Raw genomic sequence first — 21,252 nt, forward strand, 5'->3', positions numbered from 1 at the left:
TCAAGTGTCCGTCTGGTGTAGATTTGAGGGTTCTGTCATGTTAGGATGAGTCATCCACAGCACAGAGCTGCCTGGCTGGGTGACTGCCTGGCTGGGTGACTGCCTGGCTGGTTTAGGCTGGGTGGGCTTCAATGGGCTTCAGCAGCATCTATTCATGGTGTCTCTGATACATGCTGTCACAATGCTGTCTCCCTGTTTCCAACCCCAGAAGGCATCCAATTACAGAACAGAACATATTCTGTTTCCAATCTCTACTGTCTTTTTATTTAGTAAAATAATGTGTTTGTTTATAGTTTTAGCCGGCTATGCAAATTTTCTTTTTTTTAAATCTATTGCAGAGTGTTTGACATGGAAACCACCCCTGTCTTATATTTAAGCAATGAGGCACGAGGGGGTGTGGTATATGGCTAATACACCACAGCTAAGGGCTGTTCTTAGGCACGATGCATTGGGGAGTGCCTGGACAGACCTTAGCCGGGGTATATTGGCCATATACCACAAATCACCGAGGTTCCTTATTGCTATTATAAACTGGTTACCAACGTAATTAGAGCAGACAAAATAAAATGTTTTGTCATACCCGTGGTATCCGATCTGATATACCACGGCCGTCAGCCAATCAGCATTCAGGGCTGGAACCCCACATATGAAATAAAAACTGTCTGGAGTTCTAGTCTGATCAGTCATTCCAATCACTCTCCTTTCATGTTGATGTCTCTCAACTACACCCATCCCATTACCTGGCTGTTACCTCAGCCAGCCAGCCTCAGCCAGGTGTGAGGTCACAGTGGGGTCCCTCCCTAGTCCCTGCCTGAGGGAGAGAGATGGGGAGGAAGATGGAGAGATTAAGGGAAAAGAGTGGGGGGGAAGTAGAGTACTATCTCTGCTCAAGAGTACTGCACTATATAGGGACTAGGGCTCTGGTCTAAAGTACTGCACTATATAGGGACTAGGGCTCTGGTCTAAAGTACTGCACTATATAGGGACTAGGGCTCTGGTCTAAAGTAGTGCACTATATAGGGACTAGGGTGCCATTTGGGACGCAGGTATAGTAGTGGTCTCAGAGGGAAGTGGGAGAGGGATTGAAGAGAGAGAGGGGGATCGGATCTCTCTGTCATCCCTCTTTCCAGGAGAGGAGGATGCTGTTATTCTGAGAGGTAGAAAGAAAGAGGCAGGGAGACTAAACGAGAGACGGAAAGAGAGAGAGAGAGAGAGGGAGGGATGGAGTGCAAAATAGGGAGGGAGAGGGAACAAGAGTGTAGGAGAATGAGGGAGGGTGAGAGATGGTGAGAGAGACAGTGAGAGAGGTGTACAGTACAAAGAGGCACTAGGTAGGTAGTCCCATGGGACTGGATTCACTGCCTGGGAGGGAGGGACGCAGGCTGGAGAGAGAGGGAGGCAGACTGGAGGAGAGAGAGAGGGTGGGAGGGAGGCCGGCAGGCAGGCTGGAGGGGAGAGAGCCAGAGAGGGAGGGGGAATAGGGAGAGAGGGAAGCAGGCTGGAGGAGAGAGGGTGGGCGGGAGGGAGGGAGGCAGGCAGGCTGGAGGGGAGAGAGCCAGAGAGGGAGGGGGAATAGGGAGAGAGGGAAGCAGGCCAGCTCCGACCTTGAAAAGCCAAGTGGTGTGAAACACGTCTTTCTGGTTTAACGGGCTCAGTATACCACAAGGTCTGGTACCAGCACAGCTGATCAAGAGACTGGCCTCTCTCTCACCCCGTCTCTCTCTCACCCTGTGTCTCGCTCACTCACTCTCACTCTGTCTCACCTTATGTTCCACTTGTTTTGCTCCATCTCTCCCTCCTGTCTTTTCCCTTCTCTTTATCCCTGGCGCTTCCTATCTCTTCCTCCCTCTTTCTTTCTCTTCTTTCCTCTCTCTCTCCCTCTGTTTTCCTTTCCTCTTTTCTCCTGAATCCCATGTGAGTGTAGCTTTTTAGAGCAGATTGTTGATATGTCTCTCTGTATGTAGTCTCAGTTGAATGAACTGCTGTTTGTGTGTTAAGACAGGATGCTGTTGTTGCCAGTATTTATGGGTCTTTCTGGTTTGTTTGTGTTAAATGATGCTTGTGTTCAGTCAGTGACAATAGATCTGGCTCCAGGTCAGTAATAAATCCCAGCTATAGGCCCCTGGAGCGTAAGATTTGATCAACTTTACACTGTGACAGCAGACACGCCTATAGACCAGCCTAACTATCGTGTTGTGTTCACCCTGTTGTGGCACACGCTTCTTTTATCTGCTGTTGGAGAACACAGACCACAACAACATCAAGCAGCTTCCTTGTTAGGACTAAACAGACAGGCAGAGTCAGGTCACAGTGACTGGGACCTATTGTTGTTATACGGTGAAGGGTGGTAGTAGTAGTAGGTCTGGGCTAGGGGTAACAAGGCTAGGCTATATGTTATGTAATAACTCATAACAAGGCTAGGCTATATGTTATGTAATAACTGGTCTAGGCTAGGGGTATCTAGTAACAAGTCTAGGCTAGGCATTATGTTATAAGTAGTAAATAACTTGTAACAGGGCTAGGCTATATGTTATGTAATAACTCATAGCAAGACTAGCCTATATGTTAAGTAATAACTGATATAGGCTAGGCTACCCACCACTGCGACCTGTACGCTCTCGTTGGCTGGCTAATAACTAGTAACAGGGCTAGGCTACATGTTATGTAATAACTAGTAACAGGGCTAGGCTACATGTTATGTAATAACTAGTAACAGGGCTAGGCTACATGTTATGTAATAACTAGTAACAGGGCTAGGCTACATGTTATGTAATAACTAGCAACAGGTCTAAGCTTGGCTACATGTTATGTAATAACTGGTCTAGGCTAGGGGTATCTAGTAACAAGTCTAGGCTAGGCATTATGTTATAAGTAGTAAATAACTTGTAACAGGGCTAGGCTATATGTTATGTAATAACTAGTAACATTTTTTTTATTTTTTTTATTTTTTAGATGTTAGTCATTTAGCAGACGCTCTTATCCAGAGCGACTTACAGTAGTGAATGCATACATTTCATACATTTTTTTTTTCTTCCCCGTAACAGGGCCAGGCTACATGTTATGTAATAACTAGTAACAGGGCCAGGCTACATGTTATGTAATAACTAGTAACAGGGCTAGGCTACATGTTATGTAATAACTAGTAACAGGGCTAGGCTACATGTTATGTAATAACTAGTAACAGGGCTAGGCTACATGTTATGTAATGGCTAGTAACAGGGCTAGGCTACATGTTATGTAATGGCTAGTAACAGGGCTAGGCTACATGTTATGTAATAGCTAGTAACAGGGCTAGGCTACATGTTATGTAATAGCTAGTAACAGGGCTAGGCTACATGTTATGTAATAGCTCGTAACAGGGCTAGGCTACATGTTATGTAATAACTAGTAACAGGGCTAGGCTACATGTTATGTAATAACTAGTAACAGGGCTAGGCTACATGTTATGTAATAACTAGTAACAGGGCTAGGCTACATGTTATGTAATAACTAGTAACAGGGCTAGGCTACATGTTATGTAATAACTAGTAACAGGGCTAGGCTACATGTTATGTAATAACTAGTAACAGGGCTAGGCTACATGTTATGTAATAACTAGTAACAGGGCTAGGCTACATGTTATGTAATAACTAGTAACAGGGCTAGGCTACATGTTATGTAATAGCTAGTAACAGGGCTAGGCTACATGTTATGTAATAGCTAGTAACAGGGCTAGGCTACATGTTATGTAATAGCTCGTAACAGGGCTAGGCTACATGTTATGTAATAACTAGTAACATTTTTTTTATTTATTTAATTTTTTAGATGTTAGTTATTTAGCAGACGCTCTTATCCAGAGCGACTTACAGTAGTGAATGCATACATTTCATACATATTTTTTTTTTCTTCCCCGTAACAGGGCCAGGCTACATGTTATGTAATAACTAGTAATAGGGCTAGGCTATATGTTATGTAATAACTAGTAACAGGGCTAGGCTACATGTTATGTAATAACTAGTAACAGGGCTAGGCTACATGTTATGTAATAACTAGTAACAGGGCTAGGCTACATGTTATGTAATAACTAGTAACAGGGCTAGGCTACATGTTATGTAATAACTAGTAACAGGGCTAGGCTACATGTTATGTAATAACTAGTAACAGGGCTAGGCTACATGTTATGTAATAGCTCGTAACAGGGCTAGGCTACATGTTACGTAATAGCTCGTAACAGGGCTAGGCTACATGTTACGTAATAGCCCGTAACAGGGCTAGGCTACATGTTACGTAATAACTAGTAACAGGGCTAGGCTACATGTTACGTAATAACTAGTAACAGGGCTAGGCTACATGTTATGTAATAACTAGTTACAGGGCTAGGCTACATGTTATGTAATAACTAGTAACAGGGCTAGGCTACATGTTATGTAATAACTAGTAACAGGGCCAGGCTATACAGTCGTGGGCAAAAGTTTTGAGAATGACACAAATATTAATTTCCACAAAGTCTGCTGCTTCAGTGTCTTTAGATATTTTTGTCAGATGTTACTATGGAATACTGAAGTATAATTACAAGCATTTCATACGTGTCAAAGGCTTTTATTGACAATTACATGAAGTTGATGCAAAGAGTCAATATTTAGTGTTGACCCTTCTTTTTCAAGACATCTGCAATCCACCCTGGCATGCTGTCAATTAACTTCTGGGCCACATCCTGACTGATGGCAGCCCATTCTTGCATAATCAATGCTTGGAGTTTGTCAGAATTTGTGGGTTTTTGTTTGTCCACCCGCCTCTTGAGGATTGACCACAAGTTCTCGATGGGTTTAAGGTCTGAGGAGTTTCCTGGCCATGGACCCAAAATATCGATGTTTTGTGCCCCGAGCCACTTAGTTATCACTTTTGCCTTATGGAAAGGTGCTCCATCATGCTGGAAAAGGCATTGTTCGTCACCAAACTGTTCCTGGATGGTTGGGAGAAGTTGCTCTCGGAGGATGTGTTGGTACCATTCTTTATTCATGGCTGTGTTCTTAGGCAAAATTGTGAGTGAGCCCACTCCCTTGGCTGAGAAGCAACCCCACACATGAATGGTCTCAGGATGCTTTACTGTTGGCATGACACAGGACTGATGGTAGCGCTCACCTTGTCTTCTCCGGACAAACTTTTTTCCGGATGCTCCAAACAATCGGAAAGGGGATTCATCAGAGAAAATGACTTTACCCCAGTCCTCAGCAGTCCAATCCCTGTACCTTTTGCAGAATATCAGTCTGTCCCTGATGTTTTTCCTGGAGAGAAGTGGCTTCTTTGCTGCCCTTCTTGACACCAGGCCATCCTCCAAAAGTCTTCGCCTCACTGTGCGTGCAGATGCACTCACACCTGCCTGCTGCCATTCCTGAGCAAGCTCTGTACTGGTGGTGCCCTGATCCCGCAGCTGAATCAACTTTTGGAGACGGTCCTGGCTTTTGCTGGACTTTCTTGGGCGCCCTGAAGCCTTCTTCACAACAATTGAACCGCTCTCCTTGAAGTTCTTGATGATCCCATAAATGGTTGATTTAGGTGCAATCTTACTGGCAGCAATATCCTTGCCTGTGAAGCCCTTTTTGTGCAAAGCAATGATGACGACATGTGTTTCCTTGCAGGTAACCATGGTAGACAGAGGAAGAGCAATGATTCCAAGCACCACCCTACTTTTGAAGCTTCCAGTCTGTTATTCGAACTCAATCAGCATGACAGAGTGATCTCCAGCCTTGTCCTCGTCAACACTCATACCTGTGTTAACAAGAGAATCACTGACATGATGTCAGCTGGTCCTTTTGTGGCAGGGCTGAAATGCAGTGGAAATGATTTGGGGGGATTCAGTTCATTTGCATGGCAAAGAGGGACTTTGCAATTCATCTGATCACTCTTCATAACATTCTGGAGTATATACAAATTGCCATCATACAAACTGAGGCAGCAGACTTTGTGAAAATGTATATTTGCGTCCTTCTCAACTTTTGGCCGCGACTATGTTATGCAATAACTAGTATCAGGGCTAGCCTATGTGTTATGTAATAACTAGCAACAGGTCTAGGCTAGGCTAAATGTTATGTGATAACTAGCAACAGGTATAGGCTAGGCTAAATGTTATGTAATAACTAGGCCAGGCTAAGTGTTATGTAATAACTAGCAACAGGTCTAGTCTAGGCTAAATATTATGTAATAACTAGGCTAGGCTAAATGTTATGTAATAACTAGCAACAGGTCTAGGCTAGGCTAAATGTTATGTAATAACTAGCAACAGGTCTAGGCTAAATATTATGTAATAACTAGCAACAGGTCTAGGCTAGGCTAAATGTTATGTAATAACTAGCAACAGGTCTAGGCTAAATATTATGTAATAACTAGGCTAGGCTAAATGTTATGTAATAACTAGCAACAGGTCTAAGCTAGGCTAAATGTTATGTAATAACTAGCAACAGGTCTAGGCTAGGCTCAATGTTATGTAATAACTAGCAACAGGTCTAGGCTAGGCTAAATGTTATGTAATAACTAGCAACAGGTCTAGGCTAGGCTAAATGTTATGTAATAACTAGCAACAGGTCTAGGCTAAATGTTTTGTAATAACTAGCAACAGGTCTATGCTAGGCTATATGTTATGTAATTACTAGGCTAGGCTAAATGTTATGTAATAACTAGCAACAGGTCTAGGCTAGGCTAAATATTATGTAATAACTAGCAACAGGGCTGATGAAACCCTCTGTAATGGCTGACCATGCAGTGCAGTGACGTACCTCGTAATAGATGTCTCTTACTAAGAGAGGCATATCATATCCTGACCTGGCCATCTGGAGTTATGGAGCTATCTGCTAATCAGAGCGAGAGAGAGGGGCAGAGGAAGAGTGAATGATAGGAGGGAGAGTTGGTGAGACAGAGACACAGGTCTAAGAGGATAAAGGGTTTGTTGTGGATTTGTGCTGTGTCCACGCATGCTGACGAGGGATCTGGGCGTTGGCTACTAGGCCTAATACCCTGGCTGGCTTTGGGCTGCTGGGGCTGTGAGTCATGTAGAGAGAGGTGGGGAGAGGGAGTGGTGGAGGAACGAGGGGAAACAGTAGTGAAGGAAGAGGGGAGGAGTAGTTTGTTTGGCTGCTCTGCTCTGGGGGTCTCAGTTCAGACTCGGCTGCTGGCTGCTTTAGAGGTCTCAGTTCAGTCAGACTAGGCTGGCTGCTCTGCTCTAGGGGTCTCAGTTCAGTCTGACTAGGCTGGCTGCTCTGCTCTAGGGGTCTCAGTTCAGTCTGACTAGGCTGGCTGCTCTGCTCTGGGGGTATCAGGGTATTGGGAGAGTTAACCTCTCTGGGCCAGTTGGACGTTAGCGTCCAACCCTAGTCAACAGCCAGTGGAATCGCGTGGCGCGAAATACAAATACCTCAAAAATGCTATAACTTCAATTTCTCAAACATATGACTATTTTACACCATTTGAAAGATAAGACTCTCGTTAATCCAACCACGTTGTCCGATTTCAAAAAGGCTTTACAGCGAAAGCAAAACATTAGATTATGACAGGAGAGTACCCTGCCAAAAATAATCACACAGCCATTTTCAAAGCATGCATATATGTCACAAAAACCAAAACCACAGCTAAATGCAGCACTAACCTTTGATCTTCATCAGATGACACTCCTAGGACATTATGTTATACAATACATGCATGTTTTGTTCAATCAAGTTCATATTTATATCAAAAACCAGCTTTTTACTTTAGCATGTGATGTTCAGAACTAGCATACCCACCGAAAACTTCCGGTGAATTTACTAAATTACTCATCATAAACGTTCACAAAATACATAACAATTAGTTTAAGAATTATAGATACAGAACTCCTTTATGCAAACACTATGTCACATTTTAAAATAGCTTTTCGGCGAAAGCACATTTTGCAATATTCTGAGTACATAGCTCGGCCATCACAGGCTAGCTAATTTGACACCCACCAAGTTTGGGGCTACCTAAACTCAGAATTACTATTAGAAAAATTGGATTACCTTTGCTGTTCTTCGTCAGAATGTACTCCCAGGACTTCTACTTCAACAACAAATGTAGTTTTTGTTCCAAATAATCCATAGTTATATCCAAATACCTCCGTTTTGTGTGTGCGTTCAGGTCACTATCCAAAGGGTAACGCGCGAGCGCATTTCGTGACAAAAAATTTCAAAATATTCCATTACCGTACTTAGAAGCATGTCAAACGCTGTTTAAAATCAATTTTTATGCTATTTTTCTCGTAAAATAGTGATAATATTCCAACCGGACAACGTTGTATTCATTCAAAGGCTGAAAGAAAAAAATGGAGAAGTCTCATGAACGCGCATCTCAGTCTCACTGTACTTTGCCCAGAGACAGGAGACGCGTCATTCCGCTTTCTGAGGGCTTTAGAGAGCCAACGGAAGCCTTAGAAAGTGTCACGTAACAGCACAGATGCTGTAATTTTGAGAGAGATGCAACAGAAGGACAACAAATTGTCAGACAGGGCACTTCCTGCATGGAATCTTCTCAGGTTTTGGCCTGCCATATGAGTTCTGTTATACTCACAGACACCATTCAAACAGTTTTAGAAACGTTAGTGTTTTCTATCCAAATCTACTCATGATATGCATATTCTAGTTTCTGGGCAAGAGTAGTAACCAGTTTAAATCGGGTACGTTTTTTTTATCCGGCCGTGAAAATACTGCCCCCAAGCCCCAACAGGTTAAGGGAGCTGTTGGTTTGGATGTATCTATATTTTCACTATTCAACATGGCCCTACTTCCTGTAGCTGTACAATATCAGACGGTTAACTCTGTTCTGCTCTGGGGCCTCAGGGTGGAGAGGAAAAGAAATGGTAGAGGGAGAGATGCAGAAGGAGTAGTGTGTTTTAGATGTATCTGAGTTTGGAGTAGACGATATCAGATGTTATGGTTGAGACTTGACTGGTTGCCCCGGGGGCCTCACAGGGGGAGAGCGGTACAGTAGTGTGTTTAGAGGACTGGCTGCCTGGGGGCCTCACATGGGGAGAGAGGTACAGTAGTGTGTTTAGATGCCTGGGGGCCTCACATGGGGAGAGGGGTACAGTAGTGTGTTTAGATGCCTGGGGGCCTCACAGGGGGAGAGAGGTACAGTAGTGTGTTTAGATGCCTGGGGGCCTCACATGGGGAGAGAGGTACAGTAGTGTGTTTAGATGCCTGGGGGCCTCACATGGGGAGAGAGGTACAGTAGTGTGTTTAGATGCCTGGGGGCCTCACATGGGGAGAGAGGTACAGTAGTGTGTTTAGATGACTGGCTGCTTGGGGGCCTCACATGGGGAGAGAGATAAAGTAGTGTGTTTAGATGCCTGGGGGCCTCACAGGGGGAGAGAGGTACAGTAGTGTGTTTAGATGCCTGGGGGCCTCACATGGGGAGAGGGGTACAGTAGTGTGTTGAGATGTGTCAGCAGTATTGACATATTCCTGGTATGAGTGTATCAGATGTTATGGGAATGTGGCTGGCTGGTTTGGCTGCTCAGCTCTGCTCTCTCTCGGTGAGGGAGAGAGGAAGTAGGTTGTTTTTGATGTATCCATGTATTCATGTATTAGACTGTACTTGGCTGGCTTCTCACGGTGTTGGCGGCTCCACGCTGCAGAAGGAGCACAACGTCTTGGTGGGTTTCCTTGTCTGTCTGCAGTCTGCGGCAGGCCAGAAATCCCAGAGGAAAGAGCCTTTATCGGCCATCCATTCCCTTTTTAACTAACACACACAGCCACCCGCAGGGGCGCAGTGGGCATCCAGATGCAATCTGTGTCTCTCTGTCTCTGTCTCTGCTTGCATCTCTCTCACCTGTGAGTGAGTCCATTAGCGTAAAACAGAGTGTGCCCAGAGCAAGCCGCCCAGGAGGAGAGAACAGACAGGAGGGATGGCTATACCTCAGAGGTGTGTGTCCTCATGGATAATGAAGATAATATCTGGTCTATATTAAGTGTTGTGATCATGGAAACACATTTAGCCTGGAAACAACAAGGGAAGCACCCATGCTCAATGTACACACAGTTTGAACTATGCCATTCATTTGTTCGCCTTATTTAAGTATGATTAATCCTGTACAGTATTCAAGCCCTGCTCAGATACTTCTGTCCCGTACACTTCAATCCACTATTTTCAACTACACAATTGATTGAAATTATGTAACAATATTCATTGAATATTAAAGATGTATTTTTTCCCAGGTTGACTTCCTTTCAGTCTGAGGGAATACCAGTCTACTAGTCCTGGCCCAGTGACCTTGTGTCTGAACTTGTGTTCTCCCCAGTGATAGATGATGGTGTGTATTGTAGACAGGGAGCATGTGGGGCCTGTGAGAGGTCAATTCCCCAGACAGTCTGTTGTTATACAGAGTTGGGCTCTACGCTGGTCTCTCTCTCTCTCGCTGTCTCTCGCTGTCTGTCTCTCTGACAGATTCACTCGGGTGACACCCAAGGACACCCTACCTCTCCTCATCCTCTCTCCCTGTTGTCCTCTTACTTCCTGGCCACTACAGTGAACTCCCTCACCTTCCCCCTTGACTCACCCTTCGCTGGCCCCTCCATTGTGACTTGTTGCCATAAATGGAACAAAGTGGACTAGGATCCTGTCTCACACACACACACACACACACACACACACACACACACACACACACACACACACACACACACACACACACACAGCAGAAAGTAGAAAAAAGGCTACTTCAGTGCTTTACTCACACTGGTGGCTTGCTCCCTCAGGGCAGGAAAAACAGCACCAGACACCACTACACACACACACACACCCTCTCGAAGACGTCCTCTGTGAAGTCTCCAAACATGATTAAAACGCTGCAGCCCTCTGAGGACCTCCACCGCTGGCTTCAATTTAGGATAACTGATCTTAACAGCCTGCAGTAAGGAAAGGAGGGATGGGGGGGTTGGTACAATTACCATATAACTGACGATTATGGATGAAGAAAATAAAATAACCGTCATAAAGGTTTAATGTTTATTTTGGCGGGGCAACCAACAGCTGACAGGATGGAGGGAACATGTCTCACATCTGCTCAACAGACTCCTGTCAGACAGGAATAGCCCACTTCCAGCTCCATGCATCACAACCTGAAGCTCAAGTGCAGCACGCATGATGTGTTTGGTATATGGCTGTCCCCTACTAAAAATAAAGATTTGTCGACCGAAAGTAGTCTGTTCTTTCGACCAATCGATTGGTTGAAATTGTTAAACGTGTATTTTTCCATATATAGACACACCCTATGTGTTTTTTTTAAATAAATCATTGAGCTTGTCTGACGCTTTAAGCTTACGGTTTGATGCCTCAAGAGGGCGCCAGAGATCTAGATAACCAGAAAGAAAAAAGCACTTAATTTGACCTAACTCCTCCCTCTCCTGCTGGCTTTCTCAGATTCTGCCATTACTCTCCTGACGTTACCAGTAATTGGATACGTGAGGAGTTGGCACCCTTCCTCATGTTGAATGCAAATCTATCTTATCATTTCTACCGATCTGCGTGTCCGTTCTGGTTCAGATGCACATTTTCGTAAAGTTTCATTTAATTTATAATAACGTCTTAATATCTCAATAATTGTCATGTGGTTAATCAACCTATCTAAATGAAAATGATACAAACCTAAAAGGTAAATTATATTGGCAACTATGTAAAAAATAGCCTACATGAAGCCAACAAATAAAAACATTGCAGTCTGCAGGTAGAAAATCTCCTATAAATCACATTGCCTACACATGGCCTGTCTGCAATGAACTTGAAACATTGTATAAACTATTAAGTTGGGTTGAGCACTAGTGAACTTGTTGTATAAAATATTCTGGGCCCTCAGTTTCCCCAGCAGTGAGCTCAGGACAGACACAGCTGTAGGCTATTTGCACATAAGAAGCAGTGCGTGACTTGGGCAGGAGCTTACCAGAGCTGAGTACCGGCACCTCACATCTTCTACTGCGGTTATTACTCTTATAGAATATTAACTCGCAGCTATTGTGGAGCTCAAGCACCTAAATATAAACAGTACCACTACCTTAAATGAGTACCGGAACCTATTTCAGTCCAAGTCCAGCACTGATAACAAGTAATCAGGTAGGCCTATTTTATGATATTTCCACTGGATCAGAGCATTACATTTTTCACTTTCACGCTGAGTGGTTATTGAAAGGGAGAGGGCTTGTAGTATTTTTCCGGTAGCCTATAGGCCTACTTGTATTTCTGTGTGTTCTTACTCAACATTGACGCTCTAAACAAAAGACAATGACTAAATTGACAACTTGTAAATGGAATGAAATTAGCCTAAACTTGTTTCTCACAAGTGTAGAATAGGTTGTGCACTCCGCAAACAATGTGTCCACTCTGACAATGAGAACGGGAAGACTGGAATAGTAATATTGAATTGATTAAAATAATTACCATAACCAAAGCAGCAAAAATTGTAGATTAGAATGTATTATTTATTCTGACCCCTTTTTCTTGCCAAATTTGATATCCAATTGGTAGTTAGTCTTGTCTCAACGCTGTAACTGACGTATGGACTCGGGAGAGGTGAAGGTTGAGAGCCATGCGTCCTCCGAAACACGACCCTGCCAAGACGCACTGCTTTTTGACACGCAGCTCGCTTAACCCAGAAGCCGGCCTCACCAATGTGTCAGAGGAAACACCGTAAAACTAGCGACCGTGTCAGCGTGTGTGTGCCCGGCCTGCCACAAGGAATCGCTAGAGCCAGATGAGACGAGGACATCCCGGCCGGCCAAACCCTCCCCTAAACCGGACGACACTGGGCCAATTGTGCGTTGCCTCATGAGTATCCCGGTCTTGTCTGGCTGCGACGCAGCCCGGGATTGAACCCGGATCTGTAGTGACTTTACCACTGCACCACTCAGGAGGCAGTAGATAGAAATTATATGAATGAAGAGTAAATGTACTGCTGGTGATGCACTATATGTTATGGAGAAGTGATTTACACTAACAATCAAACGCTAACAATTCACACAATGAAGTTATGAAACAATGAATGTGCACAAATTGTTAGGCGAGAGGTGCATCAGACGTCTCTATTGGCCATGCAGCATTTACGGTGATATGGCCTCAGCACCAGTCAGACCAGTCATACTTCTTGCGCATCACGGAGCAGTGCAGAGCTGTTGTCAAGGAAGTGAGTTTGTGTTTATACAGGATGTACCGCCCCCAACTACTGTCAATGTGGATCTCTACAGAGCCCTCCGCATTGTTACGTTTGGGAGGGGCATGGCGATGTGGTACAGTGCTTGATTTAGCCTCTGCGTGCCTCTGGAGGCTCCACAATTGCGTCACACCCTGCATATGGAGCCTCCAACCACATTTTCGGATCAAGCATAAATTGGCTTTTAGTCTAGGCCTCCTGCAATGGATTAGTTCACTGAAATGGGCTCATATATGTGTTTTATACACTGCTCAAAAAAATAAAGGGAACTCTTAAACAACACAATGTAACTCCAAGTCAATCACACTTCTGTGAAATCAAACTGTCCACTTAGGAAGCAACACTGATTGACAATAAATTTCACATGCTGTTGTGCAAATGGAATAGACAACAGGTGGAAATTATAGGCAATTAGCAAGACACCCCCAATAAAGGAGTGGTTCTGCAGGTGGTGACCACAGACCACTTCTCAGTTCCTATGCTTCCTGGCTGATGTTTTGGCCACTTTTGGATGCTGGCGGTGCTTTCACTCTAGTGGTAGCATGAGACGGAGTCTACAACCCACACAAGTGGCTCAGGTAGTGCAGCTCATCCAGGATGGCACATCAATGCGAGCTGTGGCAAGAAGGTTTGCTGTGTCTGTCAGCGTAGTGTCCAGAGCATGGAGGCGCTACCAGGAGACAGGCCAGTACATCAGGAGACGTGGAGGAGGCCGTAGGAGGGCAACAACCCAGCAGCAGGACCGCTACCTCCGCCTTTGTGCAAGGAGGAGCAGGAGGAGCACTGCCAGAGCCCTGCAAAATGACCTCCTGCAGGCCACAAATGTGTATGTGTCTGCTCAAACGGTCAGAAACAGACTCCATGAGGGTGGTATGAGGGCCCGACGTCCACGGGTGGGGGTTGTGCTTACAGCCCAACACCGTGCAGGACGTTTGGCATTTGCCAGAGAACACCAAGATTGGCAAATTCGCCACTGGCGCCCTGCGCTCTTCACAGATGAAAGCAGGTTCACACTGAGCAAGTGACAGAGTCTGGAGACGCCGTGGAGAACGTTCTGCTGCCTGCAACATCCTCCAGCATGACCGGTTTGGCGGTGGGTGGCATTGGCATGGTGTGGGGTGGCATTTCTTTGGGGGGCCGCACAGCCCTCCATGTGCTCACCAGAGGTAGCCTGACTGCCATTAGGTACCGAGATGAGATCCTCAGACCCCTTGTGAGACCATATGCTGGTGCGGTTGGCCCTGGGTTCCTCCTAATGCAAGACAATGCTAGACCTCATGTGGCTGGAGTGTGTCAGCAGTTCCTGCAAGAGGAAGGCATTAATGCTATGGACTGGCCCGCCCGTTCCCCAGACCTGAATCCCATTGAGCACATCTGGGACATCATGTCTCGCTCCATCCACCAACGCCACGTTGCACCACAGACTGTCCAGGAGTTGGCGGATGCTTTAGTCCAGGTCTGGGAGGAGATCCCTCAGGAGACCATCCGCCACCTCATCAGGAGCATGCCCAGGCGTTGTAGGGAGGTCATACAGGCACGTGGAGGCCACACACACTACTGAGCCTCATTTTGACTTGTTTTAAGGACATTACATCAAAGTTGGATCAGCCTGTAGTGTGGTTTTCCACTTTAATTTTGAGTGTGACTCCAAATCCAGACGTCCATGGGTTGATAAATTGGATTTCCATTGATTATTTTTGTGTGATTTTGTTGTCAGCACATTCAACTATGTAAAGAAAACAGTATTTAATAAGATTATTTCTTTCATTCAGATCTAGGATGTGTTGGTTAAGTGTTCCCTTTATTTTTTTGAGCAGTATATATAAAACAATCTTGGTCGGCCAACAGCCTAACGACCAAACAATTGACCAGTCCACTAATTGGGGTCAGCCCTAGTTTGGTAATATGATTGACTGTTGTAATATGTCCCTTTACACAACACTGCTGCTGACCATGTGAAGACCCAGAGACCTCTAGTAGAGGGTCATGTTTAGAAACAGATCATCTATTAACTACCTGAATCAGATGTTCCTCTGACACTATCTAACGTTCAGACAGATGGACTGCTCCAGGAGAAACTGGCCTTATGATGAACTCTCTTTTTAGCCTGAGGATATTCTGTGGTGATAAGAATGGCTGGGCTGTAATAGCTGTATTAGACAGGGTTGTAAGTGAATCAGGAGGATGTCTGGGACATTGAGACTTTGCAGTGATCTGCTCCTTATGTGAAGTCTTATTACCGTGTTAGAGAGGGAGGACTGCGACCCTTGGGCCTACGGTCCAGAGACTGACAGGAGGGGAGTTTGTGGTTCTCTGTGGCTCTGAAGCTGCTATAAAACCTCTGTTCTTTCCTTCCGGATAACCAAAAAGGAGGTTTACCTACATCTTTCAGCAGATGTACTCAGATCTGTGGGAACAAAGTGAGACAGTGAAGGAGACCGGGATGTACTTCTAGCTATTCAACAGGGCCTTTTACTACTGGGTGACAGCTGTACTGTATAAAACAGGTTAGCTAGCACTACTAGCTCTGTCTCTGTCTCTCAGAACAGGAATAGCTACAGCTGAACTGTATAAAACAGGTTAGCTAGCACTACCAGCTCTGTCTCTGTCTCTCAGAACAGGAATAGCTACAGCTGTACTGTATAAAACAGGTTAGCTAGCACTACCAGCTCTGTCTCTGTCTCTCAGAACAGGAATAGCTACAGCTGTACTGTATAAAACAGGTTAGCTAGCACTACCAGCTCTGTCTCTCAGAACAGGAATAGATACAGCTGTACTGTATAAAACAGGTTAGCTAGCACTACTAGCTCTGTCTCTGTCTCTCAGAACAGGAATAGCTACAGCTGTACTGTATAAAACAGGTTAGCTAGCACTACCAGCTCTGTCTCTGTCTCTCAGAACAGGAATAGCTACAGCTGTACTGTATAAAACAGGTTAGCTAGCACTACCAGCTCTGTCTCTGTCTCTCAGAACAGGAATAGCTACAGCTGTACTGTATAAAACAGGTTAGCTAGCACTACCAGCTCTGTCTCTCAGAACAGGAATAGATACAGCTGTACTGTATAAAACAGGTTAGCTAGCACTACCAGCTCTGTCTCAGTCTCTCAGAACAGGAATAGATACAGCTGTACTGTATAAAACAGGTTAGCTAGCACTACCAGCTCTGTCTCTGTCTCTCAGAACAGGAATAGATACAGCTGTACTGTATAAAACAGGTTAGCTAGCACTACCAGCTCTGTCTCTGTCTCTCAGAACAGGAATAGCTACAGCTGTACTGTATAAAACAGGTTAGCTAGCACTACCAGCTCTGTCTCTGTCTCTCAGAACAGGAATAGATACCGCTGTACTGTATAAAACAGGTTAGCTAGCACTACCAGCTCGGTCTCTGTCTCTCAGAACAGGAATAGATACAGCTGTACTGTATAAAACAGGTTCGCTAGCACTACTAGCTCTGTCTCTGTCTCTCAGAACAGGAATAGATACAGCTGTACTGTATAAAACAGGTTCGCTAGCACTACCAGCTCTGTCTCTGTCTCTCAGAACAGGAATAGCTACAGCTGTACTGTATAAAACAGGTTAGCTAGCACTACCAGCTCTGTCTCTCAGAACAGGAATAGATACAGCTGTACTGTATAAAACAGGTTCGCTAGCACTACTAGCTCTGTCTCTGTCTCTCAGAACAGGAATAGCTAGAGCTGTCGGATCTAGAAGCATAAGCATTTCGCTACACTCGCAATAACATCTGCTAACCATGTGTATGTGACCAATAACATTTGATTTGATTTTATCTGAATAGGATCTACTCTGACTTTATTGCATTAGCAGGTCGTGCTGTTGTGGAATCTCATTCTCCTGACTGTCGCCCTCTGTCCTGACAGTCAGCTCCTCACTGGGTCTATTGTGACTGTCTCTCTCTGTCCTGACAGTTAGCCCCTCACTGGGTCTATTGTGACTGTCTCTCTCTGTCCTGACAGTTAGCCCCTCACTGGGTCTATTGTGACTGTCTCTCTCTGTCCTGACAGTTAGCCCCTCACTGGGTCTATTGTGACTGTCTCTCTCTGTCCTGACAGTTAGCCCCTCACTGGGTCTATTGTGACTGTCTCTCTCTGTCCTGACAGTCAGCCCCTCACTGGGTCTATTGTGACTGTCTCTCTCTGTCCTGACAGTTAGCCCCTCACTGGGTCTATTGTGACTGTCTCTCTCTGTCCTGACAGTTAGCCCCTCACTGGGTCTATTGTGACTGTCTCTCTCTGTCCTGACAGTTAGCCCCTCGCTGGGTCTATTGTGACTGTCTCTCTCTGTCCTGACAGTCAGCCCCTCGCTGGGTCTATTGTGACTGTCTCTCTCTGTCCTGACAGTCAGCCCCTCACTGGGTCTATTGTGACTGTCTCTCTCTGTCCTGACAGTTAGCCCCTCACTGGGTCTATTGTGACTGTCTCTCTCTGTCCTGACAGTCAGCCCCTCACTGGGTCTATTGTGACTGTCTCTCTCTGTCCTGACAGTCAGCCCCTCACTGGGTCTACTCGTAATGGTGTAGAATCAGAATGAGGGGAAGGAGAGGCTGTTGAAGAGGATGAGAGCTGCAGTATTATGTGGCTCCAGTGGGGTGTGGGGGGGCAAGTCTGTAATCTCCCCCCCCCCCCAGTACCAGAGCAGTGTCTGATCTCCCAGTATCATTACTGTACAGGATCAGCATTCACACTACTGATTCTGCTGTAACATCAGATGTCCTCATGAAGTAGTGCTCTGTACATGGCCCAGCCTTCACACCAACACACACTGCATCTCTCTGGTCAGGGGTAGTGGTTGGACATCAGTCCTCAGGGGAACGAGTACTGTTCATATTCAGTTCAACTGACTTGAATGTTTTTGTCTGGACCTCAACGCTCCAGTGGACTGGTCTTCTGACTGTTTTACTGACCGTTCTACTGTGCTCTACTATGTGTTCTAGGTAAAGAGAACGTACAGCCACGGGACGTACCGGGCAGGTGCCATGCGTCAGATCAGTCTGGTGGGGGCAGTGGACGAGGAGGTGGGGGATTACTTCCCAGAGTTCATCTCTATGCTGGAGGAGTCGCCCTTCCTAGAGGTGAGTAGCCCTGACACAGAATAATGATATAGATCCATCATTTATAGATAAAATCAATCTATAGGTAATAAGTTGGATTTAGTCATTTTCACTGGGTTACAAACAACTTTAGTTCAGGCCACATTGTTTAGGGAGAATTCAACTAATTTAATCTATAAACAAAGGAAGTTGCCCTCTAGTGGTTGAGAAGAGTAATTATGGTTTTTCAACAACAACAAAAAAGCATTGGTTTTGATGGATGTCTGAAAAATTGGGTTTCCTTTTTCCTGTTTGTTTTCTCACACACCTCTATCTATCATTCTATTCCTCCCTTATTGTAACTCTGGCGTACACTTCTCCCTCCAGCGGACGTTACCGTGGGGTACGTTCTCCAGTCTGAAGCTGAAGAGTCCAACAGAGAGTGATGACGGGCCCATCATGTGGGTACGACCTGGGGAACAGATGATCCCTGTTGCTGACATACCAAAGTCTCCCTACATAAGGAGAAGGTGAGGGCTTCCGGTGTTCACAGGTAGTAGGTCCTACTTTCACACAGAGATGCAGATGTGTGTTTTTACAGGATCCTACTTCAAAAGGAACTACTCAGGGTCTTAAGTGGGTACACACCCGTTATGTCCTATTATCCTCGTGGGGACCTAAAATTTATTTCCATTCAACATCCTATTTTCCCTAACCACTAATCCTAACCATAATTGTAACCCTAACTAATCCCTACATTTTTAAAATAGCCGTTTGACCTTTATTTAACCAGGTAGGCCAGTTGAGAACCAAGTTCTCATTTACAACTGCGACCTGGCCAAGATAAAGCAAAGCAGTGCGACACAAACAACATATAGTTACACATGGAATAAACAAACGTACAGTCAATAACACAATAGAGAAAAAGACTATATCCAGTGTGTGCAAATTAGGTAAGATAAGGGATGTAAGGCAATAAATAGACCATTGTGGTGAATTAATTACAATTTAGCATTAACACTGTAGTGATAGATGTGCAGGAGATGAATGTGCAAGTAGAAATACTGGGGTGCAAAGGAGCAAGATAAACGAAACAGTATGGAGATGAGGTAGTTGGATGGAAACCAACTCTGAAACCAGATTGCATAGCGGAGAAGGTACGGTGGGATTCGAAATGGTCGGTGATCTGTTTGTTAACTTGGCTTTCGAAGACCTTAGAAAGGCAGGGTAGGATAGATATAGGTCTGTAGCAGTTTGGGTCTAGAGTGTCTCCCCCTTTGAAGAGGGGGATGACCGTTGCAGCTTTCCAATCTTTGGGAATCTCAGACGATATGAAAGAGAGGTTGAACAGGCTAGTAATAGGGGTTTCAACAATTTCGTCTGATAATTTTAGAAAGAGATGGTTGATGTTGATATTGGCTTCGGCTTAAGTGTCTGTCACTTTTCCACACTACACATGTGCAGAATGTACTTCCCTCTGTCCAGCGATTGGCTATTTCTTTTCATCCTCCTCTCTCTTTCCTTCTTAATGTCCTGACTGTATTGTTGCTTTCCATAAACATGAGGTCTGCCTCCCAAATTATACCCTATTCCCTACATAGTGCACTACTTTTAACCAGGCCAGGGCCCTGTAGGGCACTATAGAGAATTGGGTGTCATTTGGGACGCAGAGGAAAGAAGTCTTGCTATTTTCTGCTCCTCTCAGCTTCTCAGGATGAGGCCATTAGCTCATCTCTGAACCGCTCAGCTTCTCAGGATGAGACCATTAGCTCATCTCTGAACCACTCAGCTTCTCGGGATGAGGCCATTAGCTCATCTCTGAACCGCTCAGCTTCTCAGGATGAGGCCCTTAGCTCATCTCTGAACCTCTCAGCTTCTCAGGATGAGGCCCTTAGCTCATCTCTGAACCTCTCAGCTTCTCAGGATGAGGCCATTAGCTCATCTCTGAACCGCTCAGCTTCTCGGGATGAGGCCCTTAGCTCATCTCTGAACCGCTCAGCTTCTCAGGATGAGGCCATTAGCTCATCTCTGCTTAGTTTATCATCATGATGTCATTGTAGGCTACTGCCGTAGCAAATGGATTCTGCTTAGAAAGAGGGGAGGGAGACGAAAAGAGGGGAGGGAGACGAAAAGAGGGGAGGGAGACGAAAAGAGGGGAGGGAGACGAAAAGAGGGGAGGGAGACGAAAAGAGGGGAGGGAGACGAAAAGAGGGGAGGGAGACGAAAAGAGGGGAGGGAGACGAAAAGAGGGGAGGGAGAGTGGAGCCTAGATGAGATCATCGTCATGTTAACCCTTTCACACGTTCTACAGTGGTCCCTGAAGCGTACGATCACACCCCGTGTGATTAGAACGCTCGTTTAGAACGCTCGTTTAGAACGCTCATTTTCTAACTCTCGGCTGACGTAAACTACTATATAAATTAGCTAATAGCAATTACTATGTATAATTAATCACATCACGAGTGAGCTCACCATTGATCGAAATAATTAGGTAAAACACTTTCTAGAAATCGAAAGGAATCCGTCAATTAGTTTCAGCGCGCCACCATGCTTTTTTTCCTCACAGAAAGCGAAGATAATGAGAGAAGACAAGATGAGTTTGGTCTGTTTATAGTATGCATGTTGAAGGGGTGTGTCATCTACCGTTGTTCACATACCACCATTCATTTCCAGAAGTCCTCAAAAAATGAGTGAACTCTTACTCACCTCATTTTGTTATAACATCTTTGGTCAAACAGACGATTACGTGAAACCCAGAATGCATTGTATGTCAACAAACATGGCTCCATACACATAGCTGGAATTAGCTTAGCTCATCATAATCAGTACAACCTTCAAAACATTATTTTACACACATACTATGCGCCCATTACAATTTATGCAAAAATCGGAACGCATGATTTACCACTGGTAATTGAAAAACGTGAATAAAATAGTAAATATATCAATAATACCACACAACATTTTCTGATGGTGATTTATTGATAAAAATGGCGCGTGCAGGCAGTCCATCACGGTAACC

The 21,252-nt window shown here is 45.0% G+C and overlaps 1 protein-coding gene across 1 annotated transcript in view; it reads left to right on the forward strand.

The window, feature by feature from the left end:
* The window catches only part of LOC106597385 (lysine-specific demethylase RSBN1L), a 91,778-nt gene that overhangs the window by 49,863 nt on the left and 20,663 nt on the right, over positions 1-21,252 (forward strand). The window contains exons 4-5 of the mRNA XM_045722468.2: positions 18,135-18,272; positions 18,618-18,760. Coding sequence (XP_045578424.2) covers positions 18,135-18,272; positions 18,618-18,760 — 281 coding nt within the window. The remainder of the gene's footprint in view (positions 1-18,134; positions 18,273-18,617; positions 18,761-21,252) is intronic.

The sequence above is a fragment of the Salmo salar genome, chromosome 07 (assembly GCF_965601325.2).
Source record: "Salmo salar chromosome 07, fSalSal1, whole genome shotgun sequence".
Taxonomy (NCBI): Eukaryota; Metazoa; Chordata; class Actinopteri; order Salmoniformes; family Salmonidae; genus Salmo; species Salmo salar.